Source organism: Notolabrus celidotus, chromosome 7 (genome assembly GCF_009762535.1).
Source record: "Notolabrus celidotus isolate fNotCel1 chromosome 7, fNotCel1.pri, whole genome shotgun sequence".
In the NCBI taxonomy this organism is placed as follows: domain Eukaryota; kingdom Metazoa; phylum Chordata; class Actinopteri; order Labriformes; family Labridae; genus Notolabrus; species Notolabrus celidotus.
Window position 1 is genome coordinate 16273375 of NC_048278.1, and position 21212 is coordinate 16294586.

The following is a 21212-nucleotide window of genomic DNA, read 5'->3' on the forward strand; positions in this document are numbered from 1 at the left end:
CCACCTTTGCAGTTCACTGGATGTTAGTAATCTTATATCAAGAGACAGAGTCTGCTGCTCAACTGATGATCGGATATCACAAAACAATGAGAACTCACAGGTAAGCCATGTGTTTTCATAGCCATTATGTACAGCTTGATAATGCAGCGAATTCACCCGCTGTTGCAAACTCCCTGTTTGATTAGCCAACCTGCACCAGAGTGCTGGGTCTGTGCATTATAAACAATGTCAGCATATGAATGTGTATGCAACTACAACGAGTAATGCCAGAATGTGCCGATATTGCAATACCACAACTCCACTCTCCCGCTGACTACAGGCAGAGGTGTAATGTGCTGGATTCCTTTCAGTGGATTGATTTAATGTTACCTGTGATCAGGTTGTCCCTGGCCTTGCTTTGCTGTTAGGAATTAATAACAGTTGTTATGGGATTTTCACCAATCAGAGCCAAGTGTTTAACACATCCAGGAAGTATAAATAACACTGTGGTGCTAGCAAGAAATGTAATGTTAGTAATAGCTAGCAAGATGTCTGCAATCTCAGATTAGAATTAACCAATATTATGTATATCCTTTAATCACACTACTATCAGAGAGGTAGTTGGTACCAGACAATAACCAATCTGGGTATTGGAATTTATAAGACAATATCTATTTATTGTTATTGTTTATTTCCAATACAAAGAGTGGCTAAAATCAGAGAACAAGAAGTAAAAGGAAAATGGAGGGTTTTTTTGCAGAAAAACTGCAGTATCACATTGATATACTAAGTGCAGAGGAAAAGATAGCCTCCTGGGATAGAGGTTGTATCTGACAGAGCTAAGATGGGTGCTTAAGAGAGGAGAAAAAGGTAAAGCCAAGCCAGAGCAGTGATCTTCAGAGAGCGTACGCCTAAGGGGAGATTTACAAATCTCCCCTCTTATCCGCTGTAGAGTGAATCAACTCTGCATCCTTTTCCACTTCCTTCATCTCCCTCTCTCATTTTCTAAGCCCGTCCCTAACCCCCTTTCCTTCCCTCCCTCCCTTGTTATTTTTCCTCCGTTTTCTGCTCTAACGAGTGGCTGCCCCATGGGCGAAACGCAAGCTGGGGCTTCAGACATCAAGTTCCATTCGCCGAAACACGGGAGTGTGTCAGCAGCAATGAAGCTCACACAAAGATGGGACTACCGCCCTGCGTGTGTGTCTGTGTGTGTCTGTGTGTGTCTGTAGGTCTTTCTCTGAATGCGTGCCTGACTGGACTGGATTTGGGGAATGTTTTTATAAAGCTCTCTCTTCCCATTTTCTCTCTCCCCCACTGGCAAAAATCACACTCCCCCATGTCACTCATACCAAACTACTGTTCTCACATAGTCTATCAGTCTCTGTTTACATGTGAGGGCAAGAGGATGGGAAAGAGAAGCAAGAAAATAGTGAAAAGGGGCCAAGAAAAGGGAGGTAGAGATAGAAAATTGGATGAGTAAGATGGTGATAGAGGCAGGGCCAGGGTGATGGGAACAAGTGATGGAATCAAAATTATTGGACTGAAAACTAAGGTCATGCCTTTTGTGACAGTCAGGGGGTATGTGCTTACGCATGTGCGTGCATGTGCGTGCATGTGCGTGCATGTGCGTGCATGTGCGTGTATGTGCGTGTATGTGCGCGTGTTTATGTGGCCATTAATCCTGCAGGCCATGTCCTCAGCCAGGGGTCTGAGCCCTGGTCTCACGCCCAGGCTGATTTTAGGAAGTGTAACCTCAAGTGAACTATTACACAGACACACACATGCATGACACACTCAAATGTAATTACAGACTCATACTCATACGCACTCATTAAACACATTATTTTCCCTCTTCAACAGGGGGCCATCAAATTAACATAATCAAGATAAGTTTTGCGTGTGTGTATGTGTGTGTTATTATGCCTGCAGTTTGCTTACTTCATTTCTTTTTTCTATTCTGTTACCTGAATTTCTGAATGACACATTGACTTTCATAAATACAGCTGTTTGCAGCAAGGATCATTTTCCAACAGAATAACAATGTAATAAGAAAATAAAGTGTTTTTCTTGTTTGTTTATCAGATTAAGATTATTTTTATAATTGTCAAAAATTAGCATGTGTTTGTTTGCTACATGTTTTCCTCAGCTCTCCTCTGCACATTTTTTTATTTTTATTTTTTTTAAATTGGCCAGTAAATCTGAATGAAATGCAGGTTATATTTTGAGTGTAAGGTGTAGCACAGCTACTTGTAATTAGCAGCTGTAGCTCTTGTTACTGGCTTCCGCCATAATGCTTTTATGCTCTACTACTCAGATGTAAACAAGCAAATATGGCAGCTTGTAGTGTGGCACAATTTGGCAGATTTTGATCTAGAAAATGGAGAAAATTGTATGCAGGCTTTGTGTGGTTGAACTAGAATATAACCACCCAATTGGAGCAACGTGTATCTATCACAGGCATGTTGATGTCAACCTGTAAGGAGGACTGAAGGCAGGTGGTGCTAGCTCTGCTAATGTTAGCCACAGGTTCCGCATGTAGCCATGTTAAATGTATGGTGCTTAATTTTGACTTGGTGGTGCAAGCTCTGCTAATGTTAGCCACAGGTTCCTCATTTTGCCATGTTAAATATATGGGGTAGATCTCACAAGCTCTTAACTCCAGTCTCCCCTCTTCTCTCTCCTCTCTCCTCTCTCCTCACTCCTCGGCTCCGAAGTAGTTACTGACCCGCCATTTTAAGTTGTGTCCCAAAGCTCTTAACTCTGCTGGAGGAAAGAGAATATTGATCGGGGGAGGGATAATCGAGGAAACACGATAGCAGACTTTGCGGAAGTCTTTTCTCTGACAGATACGCCCCCTTATCGAATACCACTCACTGATAGGATGCTGCAGCAGCTTGGACTTCTCTGAAACTTAACATCAGCTCAGTTTAATAATAGAAATACAGACGGACCTTAAAACAGTCACTAAGGGTGCCCTGAAACAGATCATAAACATATGTTGGTTTCTAAACAGTCGGTATGTGATGAGCTGAGATTGAAAAGTGTTTGATGTGAGATTTTTATACAAAATACTGAACGCAAAATCATAAATTCAATACAACAGAGGGTGGATTATGTTATATCTGATTGTTTTTGTCAGATTCACTGTCTAATGAAATAGAGTAATAGAGTCTTATATCATGGATATAATATATATTCATTATCAGTTGTTTCTCCTGTTAGTTTTCCCATTTGTTCTTGTTTTCATTATGAAGAGAATTAAAGTCTGTAAAGTAAAAACACTTTTCACACTTCCACAGTTTCATTTAAGGCTGATCATTAATGAGCACGGGGTTTGAAAAGAGTTGCATGATTTCTATTTTCCCTTAAAGTAATAAATAATTTAATAATGAGCCATTTTATTTATCTTCGAATCATCCCTACTGTTTACCTACTACATACTTCCTAATGCTGTCTAAGTCGGTTTACATTTAGAGGCACCAGTACAATTTTCAGTCTTTTTCATAACCAGTCAAAAAACCCTTATAGAAGCTTTAACTTTGCAGTAACCAAATCTGCATGGCATTCTCTGCTACAAATGTGGGTAAGAGGTTGAATGCCAGTTGTGTGTAATGGGGCACAAAGCCAAGCTGAAAGCACTGCTGCTGGGGATTATTAAGCCTAGATCTCATGTTGGTTGGGTGCTTTTCCTCCGTGTGCCAGGCTCCACGACTACACCCAAGTACCAGACTATTTTAATCATGCACAATTTATTTTAAGCCCTAAACACCAACTCTGCTAATGAAACAAACAGGGCTCTTCATTAAACATGTAAATGTGAAAATGATGGAATTAATGTTGATACAAACACTGTTGATTGGCATCGTCACTGTTTTAAATGTGTGAATACTTGACTTACATTTAATTAGACACCACAGACAGTTTATTTACTTTTATACACACTTGAGGACACATCAAGTCCTGTGGCTTTAGGCAAACTGATTAATACTTATTGTCTGTATTCAAAAGTTACACAGTATCGATTCAAGCTTATGTTTGACTCTCATTACAACGTGACCATAACCCTTCATCGCTCCAAACTGCCCCCTTCAAAGCAATAACCAGAAATTGATCTCTGTTACAGTAACACACGCACGCACTGTCCTCTGAACACTCCTTCAGCAGGGCACTTCTCCCCAGTCATGGCCTACGAGTAAAACAGCTTCCCCCACATTAAACAGCCCATTACTAGACATTGATTGCAGTTAACACCAACGCCAGACCGTATTAATCGTTCCATCCTTCCGCTCTGGTGCCTCTGCACAGATCTAAACCTGAGCGCTTATCCGGGATCATTTAACAAGGTTGGAGGAAGTGAGGGGATTTCTGTCAGTGCGTATCACATCACTCGTGCAGCGCCGAGTTTAGTCAGCCTGTTTGAAAATGAAAGAAGCTGGGATAAGGAGGACGGTAGATAGAAAAGACAAATTGGATGTTTTGGTACTAACAGGGCAAGAGAGAGGAGCTGTTTGATAAAAGCAGTAGCAGCAAGGTCATACAGCCTTGTCTGTTTTCAGCGGCGGTTCGGAGGTAATAGGCAGCAATTTCCACAAGTGACTGTACGAGGGAGAAAGATGAGAGTAGAGATGAGAGGGAAATACAATAAGGCATGGAGTAAAAAGGAGAGACGAGAGAACTCATGACTACACTCGAGATAGAGAGGAGATGTAATGTATGAATGACAATGAGGTATAAATCTTAAATATGATGGAGTTATTATAGTATTGTATGTATTTCTCACATAAAAGATTGATCTCCCTGACAGTCTGTTTATACACTCAAGAGCTGACCAACCCTTTAAACTCTATGAGAAAAGAGGCAACATGCATTACCTCTGTTAGAAATGTGTTATATGTATTGTATTGTACGAGTAATTCAGGTAAATAATAATGCTACACCATTACAGCATCCAAGAGGAGGGATACATCATGCTACATGTGTGTGATTCCAGCTAACATCAGATAATATAGCAGAGTTGGCAAGAGTTCATTTTTACACTTTTGCTTTGTCTTGTAGAGTTTCATTCATGACATTCTTTCAAAAAGAAGTTGAAGCCTTGCAAGTAATGTCATACCACCTGACCTCAGCTCATAAATCAATACATTGTAGGGATGTGAAAGCAGCTTCTTACCATTAAGCAATGTTTTGGTAAAGAAACTGACATCCCTTTTTGAAAATATGTAAATGCTTATTCAATTTTGTTGTAAATCTGTCTGTTACGTTTTACATCTAATGAGTATTGATAATTTAATACAATTTGTGGTGATTACATTCACCAGTTAGCACTGACATAGATAAGTCAGGACTAATAGGAAAAACTCAGTGAACCTGTTTATAGCAGAGCTGAGCTCGTCCAGGCGTCGTGCGTCGGTGGCGGACGTGTTGTCCAGTTTGGACAGGCTGTCCATCCTCTTCAGAATCACCTCCAGCATGTCACTGATCTTCCTCAGTACGCCACGTGACTCCACGCCTCCCAGCACTGTGAGGAGAGGAGAGAAAAAAGATTAATGAAAAGCTGGATAGAGGAGTACATAACGAACTTGTACAACAGCATCCATATTAATCACAAAGCCTGCAGCTCTTCTGGCGTACCACACTGTATCAGATTTTGGCTGAGTTCCTGTTTTGGACAACTGTCTCTGTGCACTTCACTGCCATGCAGACAAAAAGTTAATTCCCTTCTGCTGTGTGCCAGACAAATATGTAATATTTTAAAAAACTTTGCTCTCAGTGTCCAACTGATATCACAGTTTGGCATCTGTTCTTGTGGTCAAAAGTAAAGCTTATTCATAGATATTTTGGGGGGGATTATTATTTAAAAAAAGGAGTGAAAAATGTATTGGGAAATCATCAGAAATGCTTCTCTTGATGTTAGTCCATAGAGAAAAAGAAACTTGCCATGTGGGCTAAATGTTCGAGGCAGATAGCCTGTTGTTAGTGAAATTGTAGAGTGAGGTCATCAGCGGTGTTTTACCAAGCAAAGGTCACACTTGCAGCTTCGTTCATAGGTGGTTTAATGTACTGCATCTGAACTCACCATCTGTTTTCTGTTGGTTAGAGAAGAATATTCATAAGTCTGAAAAGACAGAGACATGGACTTCCACTAAATCCGTGTCTGGTCTGTCTCCAATCCAGCTCTGTGCTCCTGGTGCGTTTTCAGAGCGGAGCACGAAGCAGGACCGCCGGACAGCTGGAGTCATGTGACTGAGGTTTCCTGCGGTAATTACTGCATTAATAAATATCAGACTCCTCTTCTCATCCATGCGGTCTTTATCGGCCTCTGAAAGCCTCTGACCTGTTTGACTCCAGGCCTGGCTCTTTGTTGTTGTAGTTAAGTAAAATACGATCTGGTGATAACACAGAGGGTTTTATTCTGAAAATTAACTGGATGTCTTTATTTGTTTTGATGCCTGACTTCCTGCCCTGCTTGATCTGCCCTGTTTAAAAATAGAAGTCTTGCATATCTGATCTGGAGGGCTTCGGCATGTCGGATCAGAGACACAACCGGAATGCAATGGAACGTTCATTAGCAGTTCTTAGCATGCAGGGCACTCACCCTGTCAGGATTCTATTCGAAATAACCACCAACTAACTATACATTATACCTTACTTTTTTTTTATGGAACGATAAAGACAGTTGATTTGATTCAAAATAGATCTTGGCTTTGAAGGATGATTACTTTTTAGATGGCAACTATAGTTTATTCTAAATGTACAGATTTGTTTTCACATTTTAAATCTATATTTATATCAAAGATGGCATGGAAAAATTGTGCACATACCTTCCATAACACTGCAAGGTTTACCAGGTTGAACTAGCTCTGGATATGTACCAGGCTTCACACCTGGTCAGTCAGATTGCTGCTTGATGAAAAATCCGACTGACCATATTGAATAACACCTAATAAGACTGATATAAGATATAGAATACTGTCAATTGAATGAAAATTAGAGGGTATCACTTTGAAACTAAAAGTATTAATTATAAATGTGCCCTTTTCTTTTATGATATCTTCTCACAGGAGAACACAGAGCAAGTGCTTTATAGAAAATAACATTTGCTGAAGCAGATAGGAACATGACATTTCATTTCAGGTTGATATGCATTATGAATGAATTTCTAGTTTTCATAGTTTTTTACTTGTTATGTGAATTATTTGAAATCTCTGCCACACACAGACGGACATTTATCCCCCTTTCTGTGAGTAAGATTACACCCACTACAAGTCCACTGTAACCTGATTAGAGCTTGTCCTTCACTTGAGCCTGTGTGGGATTTCTCTTCTTAAAGCCTCAAAGCCAACAGTTTGATCATCTCGGTATTTAACCTGTATATCTACAGCCTGATCTCTCATTTCCTCTGTGCACACCACCCAACACTGTTTTCTGATCTGGTGTCATATACTGGCTTTTGTTCAGGCCAGACACCCAGACACTCTGGAGTCTGATGTCTGATTACGGGCTTACTTTTATATCCTTTGATACCCTTTGATATGAGAATGAGACATCCACCAAGACTGTGAGTTATAAAAGGCCACAAACTAATTACACCAGGTCTCTGTATTCTCTGTCCGCGTCTTTGTGACTGCCAATTTAATTATTTCACCTTGCATAGCAGACAAGCTCTCTGTGGAAAGGAAACAGATTGTTGTGCGTCTGCAGATGTTAAATGATATGATATGGAAAAAGAGAGATCCAGTGTGTTTTTCGGTGGAAAAACGTGTGTTTACAACTATGGCTCCCGTTGAAAAGATAGGTAAAAGTTGATGAAGATGTTTTTCAGATGTCTTTCTTTGGAACAGATTTTGTCAGGAGATTTGGTCTGTCACAAGATTCTTCACACATTAATTCATATGTTGACGGCAATTTCAAGTCGCATCTTGTTTACTGCAGCTCCATTGGATTACTGTGCATCACAGTCACCACAAAAAAAAAATCAATAGAGTAGTAAGATGTCAAAAAGTGGAGATAAGCGATAATCTCATTACTGCAAGTCCACCGCTGGTCACAGTCGGACTCTGAGCCCCTCGCATGATTGACCATTCGTCCGCCATCAATCAACTACATCGGCATCCAGGGGTCATCCTACCTGTCATAGTCAGAGTTGAATCTTTTTTCTCTTCTTCAATGGGAAACTGATTTCTTCATGATGTCTCTGAGTCTTCTTGTCAACATCACACGGCCCATATAGACCTTATTGCCGTATTCGTAATTTTCATGTTGTGTGCAGATGGAATTTCAACAGAATTCCTTTGAAGGAGTGTTGTCACATTAACCATTTCCAAACATTTTAAAGATGGTTAAAATGAGGTCCTGGATGATCACCTGATGTCACCCTTTTTTTAACCATATTCCAATGTTCAATTTTGCTTTGGGCGTGCTGGATGCATTCTGTTTTGAAAAGAGATGTGCTCAGTTTTGCACGTTTACCATATTAGTTTGGAACATTTGAAAGAAAATCTAACCACCAATTTATACAGGGAGCGTGTGTGGCACTCTCCGTCAGCACCATGGGTTTGCTACATCCGACGGCGCGTGCCTTGCTACATAGGATGCATGTTTGAAGCATAGCGCCAGTTCAGAGCAGCCAGGATCAGCTGGGTCCCATATAGAGAGAACAATATACACACAACAGATTACAGTCTTTCAGTGGTTGATTTTCCACTTATTTGGATAGTATTCCATTACTTTTGTGCTTTTATCAACACTGAGTAAGCAGCATAACTATAAAGTTTAGTTTTTGAAGGTTTAAATGAGTTTAATATTAATAGTTCTGCTCTACTTTGTTGTCCTGTTACCTTCTGACACAGTTATCATCTTAAAGTCCTACTGTGGTTGACATGGATCACGGATATGTTGCTCTTTTGTATCTGTTAAAAATTGCATCCATGATTGATGAGTATTTCTGATCTACGCGATCTTTCAATCTTGTAAACGGTCGGGAGTGCGTAGATGGTGTTTTATTTTGAAATTGAGAAGATGTTGCATGCAATCCTCATGCTTGACTTCCTGTCCAGGTCAATCTTCTCTGTTCAGCTTGATGCATGCTGGGTTCGGGCTCCGTCGAAAAAAGACTCAGTGCATATCTTTAGTGGCGACATCTCCCGAGACAAAGCTGATACGTGCCGCAGCACTCCCTGTGTACACATGAGCATTGAGAATGGGCTGCGACAAAGGAAGGTTGGCCTTCCAATTTAACCTTTGATTTTTACTTTCTAAGAGATAAATATTGAAGAAGAACTAGATGATCAAGTACAACAATTAAAATAACTGATCAGAAAGACCAATAACACAGATAGGTCTGTCTTACACATCAATGGATGTAAACTGTTTTGTTGTACATCAAGTTAATGGGCAGCTGAGATAGTCAAGTCATTCACACTACCTTATAAAATGTTACAGACTTTAAATTCAAACATTTCTTTGGGCCTTTTTTATTTATTTTTTCAACGTTTACATTATGGATGAATTTTAATGTGTGCTGAAAGTCTAAATCAGGTACAACATAAAACGACAGAACCCAAATATGATTACACGGTATAATACGCAGTAAAACAGGCTGGAGGGAATTATCCTGTGTCTGACAATTAAGTCTGCAGTAACCACACATGATGCAGTAAACAGGCTAACAGGATCCAGCTTGGGGACACAAGGAGCCAAAGGTCAGAGTGTATTCTTCTCACCTCCTATCAGAGGACTTGGCAGGGCCCATATTGACATTGCAAACACCTGGATTACTCTGTCCGACCACTCTGTCAAACCCCATGTCTGCTGCCTGACAGGCAATTACAGCCAATGGGCTCTGCTGCCGAACAGCTCCGGTGCAAGGTCATTGTCTGCCTCGATCTCGGCCAACATTTGGAGAAATCCTCCGTTCAGTGAGTTATCTCCTCAGGCAGAGATGTGTTCATCTCAGACTGACAGTGTCACGTCCTCTGCTTGAGATAGATCGCTGTGTCAGAGTAAATGAGAGGTGCTCAGGTGACATCTTTGTGATTGGCTGGCAATTGATAATATTCATTTTAATAGTCAAACAAATTGAAGAAATCGGTGCAGAGGAAATATTTTGAATTGTTATGATTGAAAAAATATGGGGACTCTTAATGCTCAGTGCTAAGAAAAAGTATGAAAGGCATTTAGATGAGCCAGTCATCAAACATTTTGACTTTATTTTTGTCTAGAATGGAAATGAATTTGTGCTTTGAAGTACTCTTCAGTGTGGTTAATTTACTTCAAAGTTATAAATTACCATAAAAAAGTATTATTAAAATAGCCTTGTTGACAGATAACGAACACAAACAGTTGTAATGTTTGGCAATGAAGCAAAAGAAACAAAATGGAATTATTCATGTGAAGTCTGAAGGTTGGTGTGATACAAAAAGTTCATGGGAAGATCTTTCTTTTGTTCCACTGGTCTGATGCATCAAATGTCATTTCCAGTCAGGGGGCTAATTGTTCTCTGTGAGTCTTTGTTTCTTGACAAATTGGTGTGTCAGAATTTAGTCACAGAAGCTGCACTCCCATGGATCGCATACGTCCAGCTGAGATAAATGAGATCTGCCTTTGAAAGCTGCTACTAGCAGTGATTTGAGAGTGAACTTTGATAAAAAAAAACGTATAGTGGATTTTTTTTTAATGAATTTGACTTAAATGACCCAATAAAAAAGAGTTATTGCCAATTTTCTAATAGTGTTCCTAAATGATGCCATCATGAAGGAAATGACTGCCTTTGTCTGCCCTCATTGGATGAAATCTCATCAGATCTAACTGGGAGGGGAGTGAAGGACGCTGTGATCACAGATGCTGTTTGTAATGGACAGAAATGGAAGATAAACAGCAGCAACATTACAGCTGAGACAGAAATGGTTTGACTCGCTCAAGCTCAAAGGACAGTCAAGTCAAAAAAATCAAAAACAGTAAGTTTATGTGCGTGTGAGGCTCTGGTACTCTCACAAAACAGGGGCCTAGAAATCTGGTCTCAGCAGTGTTAAACATGATGTGAAAGAAAAGAATAATGGAAGGATTAACAAAGAAAAAGGACAGAATGTATCAAGATTAAACTCCATATTGTGGCCAGTGTCATTCTCTAAGTATCACTGAGCCTCTCAGTATTGTCTTCAAGCTCCTTTGGGGCTGTTACAGCTAACATGGAAATTAGCATTAGAGTCAATGGATTGATGAACAGTGATACTGACAAGTTCTGACTGCTTGGTACAATAATAGCCCTTACATAAAGCCATTCAGTGTGTGTAAGAACAGTAGGTTGTCACAGTTATGTCACCCATTGGTGGGTCAATAATCTTACAGCTTCTTCATAAAAGTGTAGGTGGGACCTGGATTATAGTGAAGGAAATGTTCTGGGAATGTTTTTGATCCAAGTAGCATTGACCAACCTAATATCAGTGGAATTGCAGAAAAATGTGGTCTGTATGGAGAGCAAAAGCAGGCAGGGTGCAACCCAGCTCCTATACTAAGTTAAATCACGGGCTGTTTGCGAAACAGCTCACTATACTACTAGTGCGCACAGATTTTGCCAAAATTCATTATTTAGTATGCAGTATGTGAACAAGAGCAAAATCTATAGTATGCCAAAACTCCCTGGATTTCTTACTGATTCTGGTAAATTTCTAAGTAGCGGACTTGTCTCCCTTGCTTACTGTTTCCCACAATGCAACCGTCCGATTTCCTTTTTTCTTGTTTTTTGACGCAGGGCATTCAGTTTTTAGGCGCTGTGAAAATTATTAAAATCCATATAAAGCACTTCTTAACTTTTTTAATTATAAGCGGATGCTGTAGAAGCAGTTTCGCTATCAGCTTGGCCGTTGTTTACCTCCGCTTTCCGAAACCGGAAATCCAGCAAAGCCTGGCCCAGCATACTGCATAACAGATCCAATAGAACAGTCGTACTATATACTACCTTCAAACGCAGTGTGCAGTACATACTGCATACTACATTCATCGGTAGTATGTAGGTTTCGAAAACAGCCAGAGACTCTCTGATATGTTGCATACGCCCTTTTTTTAATGTTGATGTTGTTGTCTCCTCTTGAGAAAAGACCTAATAAAGTTTGCATTTTTTTTTTTGCAAATCTGCACCATGATGTTATTGAGGCAAACTCAAGACCTGCTCAAGACCTTTTTTTTTTTAAATCAAAAGAGAACATTTTTTGTGTCCTTACCAATGAAATAAGACTGAATGAAGCCTTTGTGTAACATGCTTTTTATGTTCATTAATTTTGTGTACACCTCTGGAGGGGGTCAATTTCACTAAGCCTTTGATCTGAACATGTAGTTGCTAGCTGGCTGGACTAAAATTAAATGCTATGTGCTGGCTAGATAGGAATGCCTGAAGAGTTCCCAGAAGCATGAATCTTCGTCAGATGGTGGCTGATGGGTTCTGAGTTTGTTTGTTAAATTTCATTTTGAAGCTTGAGTTTGACATTTTGACCATCACCACCTTTTGGAGTTAGCTGCCACCATTTATAAAAGAGTGTTGAGCTGGAGAGGAAAGAGGAAAATGAAGTACACGCAAAAGCTAAGCCATTAGCTAAGGATAGCGCTGACTAGGTTGGGAGGGTGCATCCATTTAAAAGGTGCATTTGACTGGCCAAGAAAGGCTTTTCTCAGTGTGTTCCTAGCAAAAACTTAATAGCTAATTTAAAGTTTATTTTACTCTGAATGGAACTATCATTAACACAATGAACTTGGTGCTGTTTTACTGAAGTATTTAAACTGGAAATCATGACAATCCACTGTTAAAAAAGAATGACTAAGGTTCTACAGTGAGAGGTAGCTGTATCGTCTTCAAAGAGACTCTTGGAGAAGCAGACTTCTTTCAGTAACCAGAGTTGTCACCCCATGCTTGCCTTAGAAGGAAGGTAAAACTATGGCTACACCCTAGCCTTGAATCACAAAGCAGACTTTAAGGGAAGGGAAAAGTAATTTCATTTCTAATCATAATACATTCAAGATAATAGCTGCTTAAGAGATTTTTATTGTTCCTGGAGCAACACAATGAACTGAACACATGAAAAACGAATGAAAGAGGATTTAAATGAAAAGAGCCAAGGTGCATTTAGAGGGTTCTGACCTCCAGCAGTAATTGATACCCAATGCTGCAACGCAGGGAAGTCCAGGAGTGCAGGTCTTACATTCATAAATCCAACAAAGGCAGAGAAAATAATCAACACCACAGCAGTAGACAAAAGAAGTAAACCCACTATACTCTAGAGGGATGTCAGAGCCAAATTGATAAGAGGACCCAGCTTCAAAGCCCACCTCTTGTCACTGTTAACACCGTGGTACCAATACATTTCCCATATGGAGAAACCTAACTGATTATGAGCTGATGGTGCTATCTCTGCTTTCAACTTCTGTTCAAATTACAGTCAGCCTCTGAGAATATATATCCTAAAGCACATTTGGGAAATGGATAGTAAGTGTGGCATTGCTCATGGGTGAGGTGGATCTTGCGGTTTGACGCTGAGGCTAAAGGTTTTTGCTGAGTTGGATTAGAATTAAAGTAAGTGTTGCCTCAGGAACTATAACATGCAAAGTTTGGCAACTTTGAGTTTAACATTTAGTCAAAGGCATAATAAAACAGAGTGACTGAAGTGCTGTAGTGGTCACCATTTAAGTGAGTTGTTCCACTAGAACGCTTTTTGTGAGTCAATGAGAGGCTTCATGTAATGTTGAAATTGCTCATTGTGATCAATGCACGCAAAAGTCGATTGATGTTTCTCTCCCTGGCAGCCAATTATGCTGTTTACGGCACCCTTTATCACAGGAAAATTATAGAACCAAAGATGAAAATATGGTTAGAAAAGTGGAGACATCAAAACCAGCTCAGAGTGTTTACTTTAATAGGATTTATGCTGCAAGTTATTGACCCATAAAGGACTAACTTATCCCAAGAGATCAAACAAAAGTTGTGTTTTTGCCTTCAGAAAAGAATCCAGCACAGAGACGCTGCTGCAGTGTCTGAGTAACTACCTGTTTGTGTTAGCTTTGGATAAATGCAGACTTAAGATTCAATGAGAGTAAAAAAGGTTAGCTAACAGGCACAAGCTCCTGGCGTACTATTTCATGCCGTGTTTGGCTTCCCCCTCTCGCATAGGGTGGAATAAATCGAAAAAACACACCCCCACAAACACACACATACAGAGAGCGCCCTGCTTTAGCCACCATATTGGACTGAATATTTAGTGTCACGGTACATCATATTGCTCCTGAGGACTGAAATGCGTGAAGCGTGAACAGAATCCTTGTTAGTGTCTCTAAACGGACTTCTGAAAGCTGAGAGGGAGGCTTTATGTGTGACTGAAGTGTGTGCCTGTGTGTTGGTGTGTGCGCTGTGCCCCCAGAATGTTGCCACTTCTCCCTCAGCCAATTTCAGCATGTGAGCTGTGGAATTTTGACACTTGGAAGAATTAACATTGCTGACTAGAAAATGAATCTCTAGCATGGTGTTGCCTCACTTTTAACCCGTACAGTATACTGAAACTTACGTGAAAAGCAGCTTTGTCTGTTTTTGTGTATAAAATCAGGCCATGAAATAGCCACAGCATGTCTGCCAGCTTGACTTTTCTAGTCGAGTTCATGACACAAAGGATCACACAATCTACAACAGCTGTGACTTCTTGCATTAAACCCTTTTTATGTTACTAAATTCAGAAATTCATATATCATTGAGTGGAGAAAGGAATTTGTCTGAGTCAGCTGTATCACAAAATAAGACCTTTCTTATTCCAGCACAGTAGGGTACCACAGTATAATAGACAGCACAGGCAGCGTGTGTCTAAGTATGTCTAGGACTGAGGCATGTATTGTGTGAAATCTGGAATATATGTAATGGGGTCCTCCACTGTTGTTGACTGCTAAGCAGAAACAGAGTTAAAACGGCAGGGCCTGCTTCCATCTAAAGTGCATGATTGTGCCCCCGGGTGCTCTGGCAGCCTGTGCGAGAGTGTTTGTTTATCTTTGTTAAAAGGACAGAGGGCACAGAGAGGGCACTCTACAGCATGGTGAAAAGGTATGTTTTCACTCTGTTTTCTTTCACGTCTTATGTAATTAAACCATCCGATCATGACAGCTAAATTTAAGGCCAAACATATCAGCACTTGGAATGGACCAGTTATGGTTTCAAGGTATGACAGGATTTGAAAGTGACGGTTTCAAAACCACTAGTAAATTCCTTCAAATTGTTCCTATGGTACGATCCCCACCTACCTCAAGTTAACATGACAGTTACATCTTTCAGGTCAACCTTAAAATGCCATGTCTGCCCCCATCAGTAATTTACATGAGGTAAGTGAATTTGCATGTATTAGAGAAACCATAAGGTGATACGTGTCATGAGTTGATGTTTAGTTTTGTTTTTCCTTGTGTTTCATGCCTTGATTCCTCCCCGTGTTCATTCTGTAGCCATATTAGTTATCCATTGTCACCCGTGTGTGTTTAGTAGTGATGGGAAGTTCGGCTCTTTTCAGAGAGCCGGCTCTTTTTACTTGGCTCCTAAAGAAGAGTCAGCTCTTTCGACTCCCGAACAACTCTTAAAGATGGGGTTGGCAGTCTCGGAAAACTAGCATGAATTTGAATGTAGCATGTCCTCATGACTCCGTCTAACCCCTCCCCTCCTCCCTCAGAGCTCCTCCAAAACGACGCCCCCCCGCTCACATGCACGAGCGCCGCTGACTTGCGACCATATGATGGTGACTGATTCAAAACTGGTCCTCACCAAAAAATGATCATAGTAAAAGTTAAAAACACAAACAAACAAGGCTGCTGTTAGTACTCACAACTGTCATGCTAGCATTATCCAGTTGTACTGGTGACACGAGAGCAGGAGAAAAGTTATAACACATATAATACTGTAACAGATCTACTGTTTGTTCAATGTGTTCAGTGTAGATGCTCTTAATTCCTACAGTGTTGACAGTCAGTGAAGGCATCAGGAGAGGTGTAGAGTGTGTGAGTGGGAGAGAGGAGAGACAAGCAGGAGAAGTTCTTCATTCATTCAAACTTTGATTGTTGTTTTGTTGGTTGGCGTGATCACGGCCGACAGTGACCGGTTAGTAAAGATCAACGTGTTCATGAATCGGCTCGTCATCCCTACAGCGTCCGGACGGACGCTACAATACATATACATTTTCTGTAGGATTTAGCAAATGGCATTTATTCTTCTGCTTGTCAGAGCCCCGTGGTGAGAGCTTTTTAGACTCTGATCCGGACTACAGTCCTGAGCAAAGCACCTCATCGGGTCGGAGGGGACAGGCCCGAGGTCGAGCGAGAGGGGCAGTCAGTAGAGTCAGGGGAAGCAGCGGCAGGGGACGGAGACTTGGAGTACACGCCGGGGAAATGTACGCGCAGGAGAAGGGCAGAACGGCAGAACGGGATTTGAATGGTTTAAAATTTTGGCACCCAAAAAACAGTGATTGGTTGGTGTTTTCCCAGGTTTACTCCGGCTGTAGATAGCAGCTTTTCTTCGCTCTTTTTTAAGAACACATTATGTATTGATTGCCATCTGGACATAAAGATCATTTTAACCAGTATAACAAAAAGTGTATCTAAATCTGATTACCAACCCCAGCTTTAATTTAGGATCTTTTGTAGCCGTATGTTTTACATTAACTTTGCAAAAAATAATGATTTGTGTTGAAACCATTTTAGGTACTGTGTTTTTATGAGAAGCCTTATATTGCCCAATTTTGTGCATTTATTTTGTTACAAAACCATTCTTACTTATGATTACGGTTAGGGTTAGGGTTAGGGTTAGGATTAGGGTTAGGACTGGGTTAGGGTTGGAATTGGGGTTAGGGTAATGATTAGAGTTAGGTTTGGGTTAGGATTGGGGTTAGGGTTAGGGTTTGGGTTAGGACTGGGTTAGGGTTAGGATTGGGATTAGGGTAATGATTAGGGTTATGATTAGGATTAGGGTTAGGGTTAGGATAATGATTAGGGTTAGGGTTGGGTTAAGGTTTGGTTTAGGATTAGGGTTAGGATTAGGGTTAGGGTAATGATGAGGTTTAGGGTAAGGGTTTGGGTTAGGGTAATGATTAGGGTTTGGGTTAGGGTTATGATAAGGGATATGATAAGGGTTAGGATTAGCATTAGGGTTAGGGTTTAGGGTTAGGATTAGGTTTAGGGTTAGGGTTTAGGGTTAGGATTAGGTTTAGGGTTAGGGTTAGGGTTATGATTAGTGTTATGTTAAGAGTTAGGGTTAAGATTAGGGTTAGGATTAGGGTTTAGGATAAGGGTTTAGGGTTTAGGATTAGGGTTAGGGTTAGGGTAGGGGTAATGATTAGAGTTTAGGTTGGGTTAGGATTAGGGTTAGAATTAGTGTTTGGGTTAGGACTGGGTTATGATTAGGGTCAGGACTTTGTAAGGGTTAGGATTGGGGTTAGGGTAATGATTAGGGTTATGTTTAGGATTAGGGTTAGGGTAATGATTAGGTTGGGTTAAGGTTTGGTTTAGGATTAGGGTTAGAATTAGGGTTTGGGTTAGGGTTATGATAAGGGTTAGGGTTAGGATTAGGGTTAGCGTTAGGGTGATGATTAGTGTAGGGTTAGGATTATGATTAGGGTTTGGGTTAGGGTTATGATTAGGGATATGATAAGGGTTAGGATTAGGATTAGGGTTTAGGGATAGGGTTAGGATTAGAGTTAGGATTAGGGTTAGGGTTTAGGGTTAGGATTAGGGTTAGGGTTAGAACCAGAACTAAACTTAAGCAAACAGAACCAGAACCAAACAAAACCAGAACCAAACCGAACCAGAACTAAACAGAAATAGAACCTAACCAGAACCAAACCGAACCAGATCCAAACCAGAACCCAACCAGAACCCAACCAGAACCCAACCAGAACCCAACCAGAACAGAACCAGAACAGAACCAGAACAGAACCAGAACCAAACTCAAGCAACCAGTACCAGAACCTAACAGAACCAGAACCAACTCAAGCAAACAGAACCAGAACCCAACATAACCAGAACCAAACTCAAGCAAACAGAACCAGAACCAACTCAAGCAAACAGGACCAGAACCTAACAGAACCAGAACCAACTCAAGTAAACAGAACCAGAACCAAACATAACCAGAACCAAACTCAAGCAAACAGAACCAGAATCAAGCATAACCAGAACCAAACTCAAGCAAACAAAACCAGAACCAACTCAAGCAAACAGAACCAGAACCAAACTCAAGCAAACAGGACCAGAACCAAACTCAAGCAAACAGAACCAGAACCAAACAAAACCAGAACCAAACCGAAGCAGAACTAAACCAAACCAGAACCAGAACCAAACTCAAGCAAACAGGACCAGAACCTAACAGAACCAGAACCAACTCAAGTAAACAGAACCAGAACCAAACAGAACCAGAACCAACTCAAGTAAACAGAACCAGAACCAAACATAACCAGAACCAAACTCAAGCAAACAAAACCAGAACCAACTCAAGCAAACAGAACCAGAACCAAACTCAAGCAAACAGAACCAGAACCAAACAAAACCAGAACCAAACCGAAGCAGAACTAAACCAAACCAGAACTAAACCGAACCAGAACCAAACCAGAACCAAACCAGAACCAAACCAGAACCAAACCAGAACCAAACTCAGGCAAACAGAACCAGAACCAACTCAAGCGAACAGAACCAGTATGTATGCGTCGTGCTCCGGCATCCGGCAAAAAAATACAAGTCTTGCGTACCTGATCTGGAGGGCTCCAGCGTGCCAGATCAGAGACACAGCATGAACGCAACGGAGCTGATCCAGTGGAAGTGAACACATTGACTAGAATAGAAACCTATCAGATCTGGTGCCGTGATGGATTGGAGACGGACTGGACACAGATTCGGTGGAATATGGCTGATAGTCATTATCACAATTCAAAATAACACATTTTAGAGCTGTAATTGTAATACCTCAATACCATGAAACTGTGATATTTTTGCTTAAGGTTGATCTATTTTAGTGTGTTACTTTAAATTTGGACAAGCAAAGCCCAAGCATGCCGACCGGTTTATAATGACGGTCTAGAACTACAAATGATATACAGCATGATCGTGTAGAAAAAAGGATTTCAAAATGATATCTGGAGAAACCAAGCTGAAAGTAGGAACGGGTTTTCACCTTCTGCGGAGTTATGGCACTTTAAAAACGTTTGCCTGTCTCCACATATCAAGCACTATCGAGCTCTGTCTTTGAGAATGAAAACGACTCAAAGCGCAGTCTCTATCATTTGATTTGTAGCGGGTTTGTTAGACAGCTCTGAACTACAATTCTTCCTACGGTGAGCCCGCCAATCATCCCCCCACGTATGTGTGTGTGTTGGTGGCACGCAAAAGGCTTACGTGTGTGTCCGTCTGATTGTTTCTGTATGCATGCCTGGAAGTGTTCACAACACACAACAAGTGAGCACAGAGACATGCTCATACTGACAGACATACAGCATCGGTGCATGAAGTATTTATTTTGCCAGGAGAGGATGAGTTTCTGATTGGCTGATGGGAGGGGGTTACATATTCATGAGAGGAAAACCATTGGTGGTTTGATGAATGCTGACAGAAGAGCCTGCTGGATAGGAGTTGACACAGCTGAATTAACTGGAGACCAATGTCATTTTGAGGCACATACCACACAGACACACTCATACACACAGGACTGAAAGTAACTTAAGCAGCAGATATCCACCCAAAAACACACACACATTTTGCATAACAATTAAATTAAAAACATAAAAAAAAAAAAAGAAAGTCTCTTCAAACAAGAGAATTACAATAATGTCACATGACACATTATGCAAATGTTTCCTCAGTGATTAATAACTCATAATGTGGAGCTCATAAATGTTTGGTTTGAGATATTCTATCTGAGGGAGTAATAAGACTGCAGGGCTTCCAGCTGTGACTAAGAATAAGCAGACATATCCTCGTGAAATCACCATGGGTGCTGTCATGGTGTCCTGCCTGTTATTTTCCATTATTTGCTGTCAGCTCCAGATGACATCATCACTGCAGTCTGTGTGGGTACCTCAGGATAGCTATGGAGAGACTTGTTCAAGATCACAACCTCAAAAAACAACACATGTTAATTCACACATGATGCTTACATGTTGTTTTCATCATTTTCTTGTTCTTAAACCTCTCTTTCTTTCTTTCTTCTCTCTCAAATGTTGTGTTTTTGCTATCCTCCTTTTGCCTACTCTAACTCCCTCATTTTATTCTTCATCACCCTCCTTTTTTCAACCTTATTCCTATTCGCAGTAAAGGAAACAACCCCTTCAGTAAAACTCAAATCCCACAGACAGTCAGACTGGCTGGCGCGCCATACCGCTTTAAATCTCCAGAACTCTCTGTGTTTCCACACCCACATTCAATTACTACAAATTACATGCGGTTTAATAATTATGGCGCAGGGAATCTACTCTTCATTAGCTAAAAAACAACAGGACTGAGCGCAGACAGAAAAGAGTGGGATGGTTTTCTTTTCTAAAGCTGCACAATGAGACTGGAAGAACTCAGTGGGAGCAGAGCTTTGGAATACAGAAACGCAGCAAATTAAGCATGAAGGAAGTGAAATATCATGTTGGCAATAAAGTAAACACAATGAATACCAATGAAGACTAAAAGACAATTTAATAAGATGTGGGATGATCAATACACTATTTTGTACCCTAAAGAATACAATAAAGAGAGAGCAGAGGGGAATCTAACCAGTTGGGGATGTTGGGAAATAAAGCACATTGCTCAATCTTGATCTTAATCCCCGCTCTTGATTCAGCTTTTGAAATATTTATTGCTCATCTGGTTCTGACATTGCTCTGCCATTCATTCAACAATGTCAAGGCAAATTGGATTTCAAGACAGCAGATGGGACAGATGAGAGGATATTCAAAGACACAAAGAAAGACAGACGACTACAATGCCTATTAATGCTGACACTTTCTGTCTCGTCTCTTTCGAGGAGGGGGATAAGGACAAAAGTCGGAGAATGGCTGTCACTCTTTGGGCCTCTCAGTTCAGCTTCATTTCCAAATTTTCTGCTATTTTGCATACAGCCCACAGTCTTTGTGAGCAGCTGTTTCATTAGTTCTGTGTTTCTTTTTTGTTTAGAGATGTCAGCCTCGAAGTTGACACAATATCCCGCTTTTTACAAATGCTCTACCCTTTGTCCATCTTCATTATCTCACTTTCAGTCC

At 40.7% G+C, this 21212-nt stretch overlaps 1 protein-coding gene across 2 annotated transcripts in view; it reads right to left on the minus strand.

Moving 5' to 3' along the window:
• LOC117815275 (alpha-1,6-mannosylglycoprotein 6-beta-N-acetylglucosaminyltransferase B) overlaps window positions 1-21212 on the minus strand; it is a 154792-nt gene that overhangs the window by 86342 nt on the left and 47238 nt on the right. For both annotated transcript variants that reach the window (XM_034686897.1, XM_034686896.1), the window contains exon 3: window positions 5347-5497. In XM_034686897.1, coding sequence (XP_034542788.1) covers window positions 5347-5497 — 151 coding nt within the window. The remainder of the gene's footprint in view (window positions 1-5346; window positions 5498-21212) is intronic.